This window comes from Zalophus californianus, chromosome 4, assembly GCF_009762305.2.
Source record: "Zalophus californianus isolate mZalCal1 chromosome 4, mZalCal1.pri.v2, whole genome shotgun sequence".
In the NCBI taxonomy this organism is placed as follows: domain Eukaryota; kingdom Metazoa; phylum Chordata; class Mammalia; order Carnivora; family Otariidae; genus Zalophus; species Zalophus californianus.
The window spans coordinates 53,651,086-53,664,811 of NC_045598.1; the positions used below are offsets into that span (position 1 = coordinate 53,651,086).

At 40.2% G+C, this 13,726-nt stretch overlaps 1 protein-coding gene across 5 annotated transcripts in view; it reads left to right on the top strand.

The window, feature by feature from the left end:
* Positions 1 to 13,726, top strand: part of DNAJC6 (DnaJ heat shock protein family (Hsp40) member C6) — a 140,923-nt gene that overhangs the window by 121,496 nt on the left and 5,701 nt on the right. For all 5 annotated transcript variants that reach the window (XM_027577722.2, XM_027577728.2, XM_027577737.2 and 2 more), the window contains one exon: positions 4,387 to 4,650. In XM_027577722.2, the coding sequence (XP_027433523.2) occupies positions 4,387 to 4,650 (264 nt within the window). The remainder of the gene's footprint in view (positions 1 to 4,386; positions 4,651 to 13,726) is intronic.

A 13,726-nucleotide genomic window follows, 5' to 3' on the forward strand; every position in this document is an offset into this window, starting at 1 on the left:
TACTATGATGGTTGCAAAATTGTGATTTTCTGATTCTGCCCTTCTTTTTGTGTATATTAATTGGCATTCAAGTGTAAAAAGAATCTCTTTTTCTTTCTCTCTCTCTCTCTGTCTCTCATCAGAATGGACTAATAGATTCCTTTTTGATTCATTACTGTCATTACTTTCTGTAATAGTCACATCTCAGATTTGGTTTGGTTTGTGAAAACCCCTTTTTTCTGGCTCCTATGTCCTTATCACTTGTGTCCATCAGTTTTTGAAAACCTTCTTTCTTTATGGCCCAACAAGATGCTCCAGGCTTGTCTTGAAATATTTGTTCCCCAGTCCTAAAATCAGTCATTCTCCAAGGAATCCTTATTCCTTTTTGTAGAAATGGCATTTGGAAACCAAGTTCTGTGTTCCAAGTGTGTTCATTGGTACTGGAGTGGGTGTCATTGCTGTCTTTCAGGAGCTAGAGAGAGGAGATGAGTGGGTATAACTATATATAAAATCCCATCCAGTACCACAGGGATCTTCCATGCCTTGCCCTATTCTACATATGTGTCTTCCATTGCCCTGGATCTCAACAACACTAACTGTCCTACAACAAAAATAATTTCAGAATAGCTACATCCATATCACTACAAACAACAAACCTGCTGGGAGGAGTTCAGGAGTTCTTTGTCAGTTTTGAAAGATAGTAATTCTTACAACTGCTGGGAAAACTGGTTTCCTAAATTTCTTCATTTTTCAAGTCACATAATTTAGGAAATTTAAATGACTTTCCTGAAGCCACACAGTGAACAGGTGTATAAGCAAGGGCTACAAGCTAGAATTTTTGACACCATGGCAAATGCTTTAAGGATTAAAATGAAACTTCTAAATTACATAGCTGCATTTCAGAAAAGACAAAAGACAGTGTCCTTCTCCAAAAAGTATTTTCACATTCAACAATTCTGATGTGAACACTAATGCCTTAGTTCCTCCCATAGACATTCTGATCTAATTGGTCTGGCTGTGGCCTGAGTATAGGGAGTTTTAAAAGCTCCCCAGGTGATTATAATGCACAACCAAGGCTGATAACCACTGCTTTAGCTTTTAATGAGGATAGCAGTGGCCTCTGGGTTTAGCTGCTGCTTTGCATTTTTGCCAGTTCCCAGCTTCAATAGCATTAAAAATTAAATTTCTGAACATGGGTAGGAATATTCTGGAAGAGTAAGCATCAGAAAATCCTGCAATGTTGATGAGCCTCTTGAGAGCAGTATCAGCATTCGCCTTTTCACCACTGTGTCAGCAGCCTAGCATGTGAAAGATGCTGGATGGTGTTTTATAAATGAATGAATAAATGGCAGTGTAATGGGACTATGGAAGCTTTTTTTTTTTAGTTTTTAGGCTTTTCCATGTTTATTGAATTTTAAAATTATATACATATGTGTGTATACATACACACACACTCACGCACACATATATATATTCAGAAGGAAGATAGTAAACATCCTTAAACTGTAAAATGAAATCCCAGTGCAGAATGAATACCCAGCCTAAGGTGTATGTTGATGTGCTGTTGGCAGGTGGGCCCAGGGGCTCATGAAAGAGGCTTCATGCTCTGAGTTACACACTGACAGGGGGCGATGCCATGAGTCCTTATGATGTACCAATGTATACTGGGCATATGAACCTGCATCATATTATAATATATAATGCCTCCTAATTTGCTTAATTCAGGGTTTGTGAAATATTTTCATAAAGTCTTTGTGTCTTTATGGTATACCTATGATATAGATGTAGTTCTGGTTTTACAAATGAGGAAACTGAGGCTCCATGAGGGGAAGGTTTTCACTGAGCTTCAGGAGAGCAAGGATTTTCTGTAGATCATATTCCCAATGCTGTGTTCCCAGTGCCCAGCACAGTAGATGGCACACAGATGCCCTATAAATACTGATGAATGAATGGATGGATGGATGGATGAATGAGTATATGCGTGTGTGAATGGGTGATAAAGCTGAGACTCAAACTCAGATTGACTCCAAGTCACAGTGTCCATAATGCAGCATTCCCAGTGGAGAAGGAAGGAGTCCTAGATGAGAATAAAGGGAAAGATCTATAGAGAGAAGAGACAGTAAGGGATAAATTGTAGTAACAGGTTCAGAGATTTGGGAAGGAATTAGGGATTATGGGTGCAGCAAATAAGCATGACATTTGGAGGTAGGATGCCTGTAGTCAAGTCCCAGCACCGTTAACTAGCTGTGTGATCATAAGCATGTCAGGAAACTTCTCTGATATTTGGATTTAAATCCAAATTTTTAAAGTGGGGTCAACATGAAAAAATGCTCAACATCACTTGGCATCAGGGAAATACAAATCAAAACCACAATGAGATACAGGTCAGAATGGCTAAAATTAACAATTCATGAAGCAACAGATGTTGGCAAGGATGTGGAGAAAGGGGAACCCTTTTACACTGTTGGTGGGAATACAAACTGGTGCAGCCACTCTAGAAGACAGTATGGAGGGGTGCCTGGGTGACTCAATCGTTAAGCGTCTCCCTTCGGCTCAGGTCATGATCCCAGGGTCCTGGGATCGAGCCCCACATCAGGCTCTCTGCTCTACCGGAAGCCTGCTTCTCCCTCTCTTACTCCCTTTGCCTATGTTCCCTCTCTCTGTGTGTCTGTCTCTGTCAAATAAATAAATAAAATCTTAAAAAAAAGACAGTATGGAGGTTCCTCAAAAAGTTAAAAATAGAACTACCCCATGATCCAGAAATTGCACTATTAGGTATTAATCCAAAGGATACAAACAGTGATTTGAAGGGGCACATGCATCCCAATGTTTATAGCAGCAAAATGTCCACAATAGCCAAACTATGGGAAGAGTCCAGATGTCCATCAACAGATGAATGGATAAAGAAGATGTGGTATATATATATATATATATGTATATATATATATATATATATATACACACACACACACACATACACAATGGAGTATTACTCAACCATCAAAAAGAATGAAATCTTGCCATTTGCAATGATGTGGATGGAACTAAAGGGTATTATGCTAAGCGAAATGAGTCAGTCAGAGAAAGACAAATATCATATGATTTCACTCATATATGCAATTTAAGAAACAAATCAGATGAACATAGGGGAAGGGAAGGAAAAATAAGACAAAATCAGAGCGGGCAACAAATCATAAGAGACTCTTAAATATAGGAAACAAACTGAAGGTTGCTGGAGAGGAGCTGGGTAGGGGATGGGGTACCTGGGGGATGGGCATTAGGAAGACACTTGATGGAATGAGCACTGGTTATATGCAACTGAAGAATCACTAAATTCTACCTATGAAATTAATAATACACTATATATTAATTAAATTTAAAATAAAAATAAATTTAAAAATAAATATTTATGGATTAAAAATATAAAAAAAATAAAGTGGGATCAATAGTACTGCCTACCTCCTTAAGAGTGTTGTATAGATTGAAAGCAGTAATATACACAAATGTATTTTGTGCATAAATTTTAGTTATTTTATTATCACTGTTACTTTGGGTTTGGTGCATGAAAGCGTTCCTAGAGATCACCACATTTCAGTTTCTCATTTTACCTCTTTAAACACAAGCCATGGCTGGTCTTTGTATTTTGGAAACAGCCCAACATGTATGCAGCAAGTTCTTAAAAGTTAGGAGATTGTGGAATCAGAATTCTACTTAAATTTCCGGCACAAACTAATAATCATTTTTGTAAAGCTTGAGTAAGATCCTTTGCCTGGTTCAAAGTTGTCATAGTGTTGGCTGTGTTTACTCTCCTGCAATGAAATGCAAGAAGTGTGAAATTGAAACCTACTTGTGAAATTTCAAAAACATCTTTGTTTACTCCTGGGCACTAACCACGTTTGTACTTATAATAAACAATTATTAACCTTAATCATTGACATGTAAGTAGTACCTTAGTGAGTGAACGTATTTTGCTTTATTCTCTGTTCTTGTCATTTGGTAGTTTTTCTTCCAGTGAAAAAACCGAATGTGCTTAGAAGGTGGGAAGGAGAGAAGAGATGGCACAGTGGGAAAAGCCAGGGCTCTTCAGGCTTGGAGTCAAAGACTTGGATTCATGTCCCAGTTCTGCCACTTGTTGGTTGTGTGACTTAAAAAAAAATCACTTAACTGCTCTGAACTGCCGTTTGTTTATCTGAAGAAAATGATGGGGCTATTAATACATACCTAAAAATGTCACTGTGGAGATTAAAGGAAATATATACCTGCAGTTTCTTTAACTATTAGGAAGGTTAATGGTGCTATCAGTCAAGGCCATTTCCACTAAAGTCACTGAAAACAGTAACTCGGGACACAGGAATTAGAGGCTACTCAAAATAGCATTCCTCTCTGTCTCTCTTTTTGTTTCCCTAGGTAGTTCTTCATTTGCCAGCAAACCCACCACGCCAACTGGATTGGGTGGAGGATTTCCACCTCTCAGCTCGCCGCAGAAATCATCTCCCCAGCCCATGGGGGGAGGGTGGCAGCAGGGAGGTGGCTATAGCTGGCAGCAGACACAGTCTAAGCCACAGACCGGCATCCCCCACTCGTCTCCCCAGAACCGACCCAACTACAACGTGAGCTTCTCAGCCATGCCTGGGGGGCAGAGCGATCGTGGGAAAGGATCAGCTAATTTGGGTAAGGATGATGGTGTGTAGCCTGACCAGAGGGTAGCCTGTATTGTCATACTACATGTATGTATGTATGTCCGAAGAAGGAGACAGAAAACGATTCCAGGGCTTTCTGAGTGAATCTTATAGTTGTAGAGGCACACCATGATCCCTACCTCCCATTCTGTGCCTGAAGCACCTGGGTTTACCATGCTCTTAACACTTCCGTTATTTTGTGACTGTTAGTTCACTTGTCTGTCTCCTTCCACATGGAGACCGAAGGGAGAGCAGGGACTGTGTCATGTTATCATTAGCACCTAGCTTAGTAGCACTAAATGAATACGGAGTGGATATGCATGGAGGGGTGGCTGGTTCTTGAAGCTGTTATTCCTTTGGAAGAGGGGGTAGAAGAGAAAGGTTGGGAACCTTGCAAGCACTGTTCATATTTGCCCTTGGATCCTGATTAGAGGAGTGTGTACATCTTGGACATTTGGTCTTGCTTATGCTCTGGTTGGTGGATGTTTCTGAGATCGTTCGGTTTTCTGTGATGGTTTTTTTTTCCCTCTCTTCTAAGAAGAAAGTTAAAAGAACACAAAATGGGCCAACAGCTAAGGATAGAGGATGCTTTGGATAGGACTCTTTCTCCCCCCGCCCCTTTTTTTTGAATGGGATTCTTGATAACAAGGAAAAAATAATGTATTTTGCCTAGCTGGGATGGTTAATTTTGAGTTTCTTTTTTTTTTTTTAAAGATTTAATTTATTTATTTGACAGAGACAGACACAGCGAGAGAAGGAACACAAGCAGGGGGAGTGGGAGAGGGAGAAGCAGGCTCCCCGCTGAGCAGGGAGCCCGATGTGGGGCTCGATCCCAGGATCCTGGGATCATGACCTGAACCAAAGACAGACGCTTAACGACTGAGCCACCCAGGCGCCCCTAATTTTGAGTTTTTTAAACAGCCTATTATAATGTATTTTACATCTCAATTGATCTGATCATACTCAAGAACTAAATGTATAGATGTTTAGGGACATGGTGAGGAAACGGGCCTTTCTCTCTATGGAATATGGAAAAGGAAATCCTACTTTCTCTAGTAACTGTAGCTAACATTGAGGGCTTACTATGTGTCAGGTACTATTCCAAACAGTTTCATGTATTATTTCATATAATCTTCAAAACCAACCCCATGTCGTAGATTTAAAAAATCTATGACAGAGATAAATTATTTCTTAAGTCTGTACAGCTTGTAAGTGACAAAGGCAAGATTGGAACCCAGGCAATGTTGCTCCAGAACCCCTTCTCTTAACTGTCACACTCTACTGGATATGACACAAGTGACTTCTCAAAATAATAACATGACAGGGATTTTTTTCTTGGGAATATGTAACATCATGTTTGTTCTTTGGTTAGCAGTGGATATTGCTTAGACAATTCCATAGAGTCTTGGGACTTCCCCTCCATTTTTATTTTGAGTAGATGTAGGGTGACTGGCTTCAGTCAGGAGATATTTATGGACCATCTTCAGTGTAGAAAACATTGGGGATTATGGCAGTGAACAAGACAGACAAATTCCATCATCTCAGACCACTTACGTTTTAGCATGTGCATGTGCGGGTATGTGTTCAGAATGTCTTACAGTATAGAGATGGCAAATGGGTTTCATTTCACATGCCAACTTTGGTTGATGGGCATTGACAGCATGGATTTCCGTGTTTTGGTTCTGTTGTAATATAATAAACATTTAAAAAGGCACTATTCTAAACCCTTTAAGATGTTAACTATCAATTCTCACAACAACCCTATGAGGTAAGTAGTATTGTTAACACCATCCCTGTTTTACAGATGAGGAAACTGAGGCATGTCGATAAGTGACTTGCTCCAAGGTTACATTGGCCAGTAAGTGGCAGAGGTATAATTCAAGCCTGGGGAGTCCAGCTCCAGAGACTTTGCTCTTTGCCACCATGCCTCTCCAAACATTAAGAAAGATTGTGAAGCCACAAGCAGACTTGGTGAAAAAGAGCACTGTTGGGAGGGACTCGAACTGTCAGCTGGGTGTGGGCAGGAAAGCAGTGGCATCTGTGGACTGCAAGTACCCAAACTCAGGTGTTCGTCCCATTGCTGATACTAACTAGTTGTATGACTAGAGCGGGTGGGGTCGGGGGGGCATCACGAGTATCCTCAGCTATGAAAAGATGATACAGTGGGAAAAGTGTTACGGAGTTGGATTTAGTCTAACAATCTAGCCTGGAGTCCTAGCTTTGCCACGGACGTGGTATATGATTCTGGGCAAATCTCTTAGGTTCTCCAGACCTCATTTTCCTCATCTGTCAAATGGGCATGACAGTCTCATACCCTACTCATTGGGTAAGTATAAGGAGTAAGAGGACTAATGCATGTGAAAGCACCTTGGAGACCCTAAGTGTTATGAGGTGATAGGATTTTATGTTTAAGAGTAAAAATTATAGGGGGAGGAGCAAGATCGCGGAGGAGTTTCATCTGGTCCCAGGAATTCAGCTAGATAGTTATCAAATCACTCTGAACACCTACAAACTCAACAGGGGATCAAAGAAAAGAATAGCAACAACTCTCTGAAAGAAAAGTGACCACTTTCTGGAAGGTAGGACGTGCGGAGAAGTGAATCCGAGGCGATATTCAGGAGGATAGACGGCAGGGGAGGGGGGCCTCTGCTGGCCGCTTCTGGCAAGTGATAGAGCCTCGGAGCACAAAATCGGGACTTTTAGAAGTCGGCTCCGCTGAGGGACGTTGCTCCAGTGGCTAAGGGTGGGGGGGGGAGCCCTCGCTGGGACAGTGTGGTCTCAGGACCCTTGGGGCCACAGGAAGCCCAGGGGTGCCTGAGTGCGGCAGAGCTCCCAGGTATCGGAGCGGGGAAGCCAGCTGCAGAGACGGAGCCGAGGCACAGGCTCTCAGCTCGGGGTTGCTATAAACCGTCATCCGTGGCCCAGTCAGGCCACTGCTCTTCCAGCAGGGACCCAACAAGCGGCAGATCCGGGGAGACTCCCCTTCCTCCCCCAGGAGGAGTGGCGCAGGAGCGCACCGCAGGAATCTGCTGGGTTTGGAGACTCCAAACAGGGTCGTGTGCCAGAGACAGAAATGCTCGGTCACAGGCCGGGTGAGCATGGAGTGCAGCCGGAGACTGGGGAGACGGGAGTGATTGACTGCTTTTCTCTGGGGCCTCACTGAGGAGTAGGGCCCCGAGTTCTCAGCTCCTCCAGGGCCATTTTCATTCTTGTCCTCCAAAGCTGCACGGAAAGCTTGCAGGAAACAAAAGCTCCCGAGAGCAAACCCAAGCAGATTACCTAGCTTGGCCCGGCAAGGGCAGGGCAATTCCACCTCCAGCAAAGACATTTGAGAACCATGGCAACAGGCCCCTCTCCCAGAAGATCAGAAAGAACATCCAGCCAAGAGCAAGTTTACCGATCAATGAGAACGGCACAACTCCAGCACGAGGGGAATACAGCACAGAGAATTCATGGCTTTTCCCCCATGATTCTTTATTCTTTCAAAGTTAATTTTTTTAATTTTCTTTATTTTTTTCTTTTTCTATTTTTTTTACATTTTTCTTCTTTCCTTTTTCAACTAACATATTTTATCAATTCCTTTTTTCAAAATCTTTTTTAATTTTCACTTTTACAGTCATATTCTATCCCTTCATTGTACTTAACCTTATTTTGTGTGTGTATATATATATATATATAAGTTTTTCTTTCTTTAAAATTTTGGGATACAGTTTCTTCTAACAGACCAAAATATACCCTAAATCTAGTGTATGGCTTGGTTCTAGTCTCCTGCCTGATCACATTCTCTACTTATTTTTTTAAACCAACTTCTTATCTTATCAATTCCTTTTTTAAAATCTTTTTTAATTTTCATCTTTATAGTCATATTCCATCCCTTCATCGTATTTACCCTTATTTTTGTATATATATAAGTTTTTCTTTCTTTAAAATTTTGGGAGGCAGTTTCTTCTAACAGACCAAAATATACCCAAAATCTAGTGTGTGGCTCTATTCTATTCACCAGCCTGATCATATTTTTTTCCTCTTTTCTTTCCCCCCTGGTTTTGGGTCTCTTCTGATTTGTTTAGTGTATATTTTTCTGGGGTCGTTGTTACCATTTTAGTATTTTGTTCTCTTATTCATCTATTCTTCTCTGGACAAAATGACAAAATGGAAAAACTCACCTCAAAAAAAAAAAAAAAGAACAAGAGGCAGTAACCACTGCCAGGGACCTAATCAATATGGACATTAGTAAGATGTCAGAACCAGAGTTCAAAATGACGATTATAAAGATACTAGCTGGGCTTGAAAAAAGCATAGAAGATACTAGAGAATCCCTTTCTGGAGATATAAAAGAATTAAAATCTAACCAAGTCAAAATCAAAAAGGCTATTAATGAGGTGCAATCACAAATGGAGGCTCTAACTGCTAGGATAAATGAGGCAGAAGAGAGAATTAGTGATACAGAAGACCAAATGATGGAGAATAAAGAAGCTGAGAAAAAGAGAGATAAACAACTACTGGATCACGAGGGGAGAATTCAAGAGATCAGTGATACCATAAGACAAAACAATATTAGAATAATTGGGATCCCAGAAGAAGAAGAAAGAGAGAGAGGGGCAGAAGGTATATTGGAGCAAATTAAAGTGGAGAATTTCCCTAATTTGGGGAAGGAAACAGGCATCAAAATCCAGAAGGCACAGAGAACACCCCTCAAAATCAGTAGAAATAAGTCACAGCCTGACATCTAATAATAAAATTTACAAGTCTCAGAGACAAAGAGAAAATCCTGAAAGCAGCTTGGGACGAGAGGCCTGTAACCTACAACAGTAGAAACATTAGATTGGCAGCAGACCTATCCACAGAGACCTGGCAGGCCAGAAAGGACTGGCATGATATATTCAGGGCACTAAATGAGAAAAATATGCAGCCAAGAATACTATATCCAGCTTGGCTGTCATTGAAAATAGAAGGAGAGATAAAAAAGCTTCCAAGACAAACAAAAACTAAAAGAATTTGTGAACACCAAACCAGCCCTGTAAGAAATATTGAAAGGGGTCCTCTAAGCAAAGAGAGAGCCTAAAAGTAACATAGAACAGAAAGGAACAGAGGCAATACAATGGCACTAAATTCATATCTTTCAATAGTTATCTTGAACGTAAATGGGCTAAATATCCCAATCAAAAGACACAGGGTATCAGATTGGATAAAAAAACAAGACCCATCGATATGCTTTCTGCGAGAGACTCATTTTAGACCGAAAGACACTTCCAGATTGAAAGCGAGAGGGTGGAAAAACCATTTACCATGCTAATGGACATCAAAAGAAAGCTGGGGTGACAATCCTTGTATCAGACAAATTAGATTTTAAACCAAAGACTATAATAAGAGATAAGGAAGGACACTATATCATACTTAAAGGGTCTATCCAACAAGAAGATCTAACAACTGTAAATATCTATGCCCCTAACATGGGAGCAGCCAATTATATAAGCCAATTAATAACAAAATCAAAGAAACACATCGACAATAATACAATAATAGTAGGGGACTTTAACACCCCCCTCACTGAAATGGACAGATCATCTAAGCAAAAGATCAACAAGGAAATAAAGACTTTAAATGACACAGTGGACCAGATGGACTTCACAGATATATTCAGAACATTCTATCCCAAAGCAACAGAATACACATTCTTCTCTAGTTCCCATGGAACATTCTCCAGAATAGATCACATCCTAGGTCACAAATCAGGTCTCAACTGGTACCAAAAGATTGGGATCATTCCCTGCATATTTTCGGACCACAATGCTTTGAAACTAGAACTCAATCACAAGAGGAATGTTGGAAAGAACTCAAATTCATGGAGGTTAAAGAGCATCCTACTAAAGAATGAATGGGTCAACCAAGAAATTAAAGAAGAATTTAAAAAATTTCATGGAAACCAATGAAAATGAAAACACAACTGTTCAAAATCTTTGGGATGCAGCAAAGGCGGTCCTAATAGGAAAGTATATAGCCATACAAGCCTTTCTCAAGAAACAAGAAAGGTCTCAAATACATAACCTAACCCTACACCTAAAGGAGCTGGAGAAAGAATAGCAAATAAAGCCTAAACCCAGCAGGAGAAGAGAAATAATAAAGATCGGAGCAGAAATCAATGAAATAGAAACCAAAAGGACAGTAGAACTGAACAACGAAACTAGGAGCTGGTTCCTTGAAAGAATTAAGAAGACTGATAAACTCCTGGCCAGACTTATCAAAAAGAAAAGAGTAAGGACCCAAATAAATAAAATCATAAATGAAAGAGCAGCGATTACAACCAACACCAAAGAAATACAAACAATTATAGGAACATATTATGAGCAACTATATGCCAGCAAATTAGACAATCTGGAAGAAATGGATACATTCCGAGAGATGTATAAACTACCCAAACTGAACCAGGATGAAATAGAAAACCTGAATAGAAGGGAAATTGAAGCAGTCCTCAAAAATCTCCCAACAAACAAGAGCCCAGGGCCAGATGGCTTCCCAGGAGAATTCTACCAAACATTTAAAGAAGAATTAATACCTATTCTTCTGAAACTGTTCCAAAAAATAGAAATGGAAGGAAAACTTCCAAACTCATTTTATGAGGCCAGCATTACCTTGAACCCAAAACCAGACAAAGACCCCATCAAAAAGGAGAATTACAAACCGATATCTCTGATGAACATGGATGCAAAAATTCTCACCAAAATACTAGCCAATAGGATCCAACAGTACATTAAAAGGATTATTAACCACGACCAGGTGGGATTTATTCCTGGGCTGCAAGGTTGGTTCAACATCTGCAAATCAATCAATGTGAAACAATACATTAATAAAAGAAAGAACAAGAACCATATGATCCTCTCAATAGATGCAGAAAAAGCATTTGACAAAGTACAGTGTCCTTTCTTGATTAAAACTCTTCACAGTGTAGGGATAGAGGGTACATACCTCAATATCATAAAAGCCATCTATGAAATACCCACAGCGAGTATCATTCTCAATGTGGAAAAACTGAGAGCTTTTCCCCTAAGGTCAGGAACATGGCAGGGATGTCCACTATCACCACTGCTCTTCAACATAGTACTAGAAGTCCTAGCCTCAGCAATCAGACAACAAAAAGAAATAAAAGACATCCAAATCAGTGAAGAAGAAGTCAAACTCTCTTTGCAGATGATATGATACTTTATGTGAAAAACCCAAAAGACTCCACCCCAAAACTGCTAGAACTCATACAGGAATTCAGTAAAGTGGTAGGATATAAAATCAATGCACAGAAATCAGTGGCATTTCTATACACCAACAACGAGACAGAAGAAAGAGAAATTAAGGAGTCTATCCCATTTACAATTGCACCCAAAACCATAAGATACCTAAGAATAAATGTAACCAAAGAGGCAAAGAATCTGTACTCAGAAAACTATAGAATACTCATGAAAGAAATTGAGGAAGACACAAAGAAATGGGAAAATGTTCCATGCTTATGGATTGGAAGAACAAATATTGTGGAAATGTCTATGCTACCTAGAGCAATCTACACATTTAATGCAATCCCTATCAAAATACCATCCACTTTTTTCAAAGAAATGGAAATGGAACAAATAATCCTAAAATTTGTATGGAACCAGAAAAGACCCCGAATAGCCAGAGGAATGTTGAAAAAGAAAAGCAAAGCTGGTGGCATCACAATTCTGGACTTCAAGCTCTATTTCAAAGCTGTCATCATCAAGACAGTATGGTACTGGCACAGAAACAGACACATAGATCAATGGAACAGAATAGAGAGCCCAGAAATGGACTCTCAACTCTATGGTCAACTAATCTTCGACAAAGCAGGAAAGAATGTCCAGTGGAATAAAAGACAGTCTCTCCAACAAATGGTGTTGGGAAAATTGGACAGCTACATGCAGAAGAATGAAACTGGACCATTTCCTTATACCACACACAAAAATAGAGCAAAATGGATGAAAGACCTCAATGTGAGACAGGAATCCATCAACATCCTTGAGGAGAACACAGGCAGCAACTTCTTTGACCTCAGCCTCAGCGACTTCTTCTAGAAACATCGCCAAAGGCAAGGGAAGCAAGGCAAAAATGAACTATCGGGACTTCATTAAGATAAAAAGCTTTTGCACAGCAGAGGAAACAGTCCACAAAACCAAAAGACAACGGACAGAATGGGAGAAGATATTTTCAAATGACATATCAGATAAAGGGCTAGTATCCAAAATCTATAAAGAACTTATGAAACTCAACACCCAAAGAACAAATAATCCAATCCAGAAATGGGCAGAAGACATGAACAGACATTTCTGCAAAGAAAACATCCAAATGGCCAACAGACACATGAAAAAGTGCTCAACATCACTCAGCATCAGGGAAATCCAAATCAAAACCTCAATGAGATAGCACCTCACACCCGTCAGAATGGCTAAAATTAACAAGGCAGGAAATGACAGATGTTGGCGAAGATGCGGAGAAAGGGGAACCCTCCTACACTGTTGGTGGGAATGCAAGCTGGTGCAGCCACTCTGGGAAACAGTATGGAGGTTCCTCAAAAAGTTGAAGATAGAGTTACCCTACGACCCAGCAATTGCACTACTGGGTATTTACCCCCAAGAGACAAATGTAGTGATCCGAAGGGGCACATGCACCCCAATGTTTATAGCAGCAATGTCCATAATAGCCAAGCTATGGGAAGAGCCTAGATGTCCATCAACAGATGAATGGATAAAGAAGATGTGGTACACACACACACACACACACACACACACACACACACACACACACACACAGGAATATTATGCAGTCATCAAAAAGACCCCAAAATCTTGCCTTTTGCAATGACATGGATGGAACTAGAGGGTATTATGCTAAGTGAAATAAGTCAGAGAAAGACAATTATCATATGATCTCACTGATATGAGGAATTTGAGAAACAAGACAGAGGATCGTCTTGGAAGGGAGGGAAAAATGAAACAAGACGAAACCAGAGAGGGAGACAAACCATAAGACACTCTTAATCTCAGGAAACAAACTGAGGGTTGCTGGAGTGG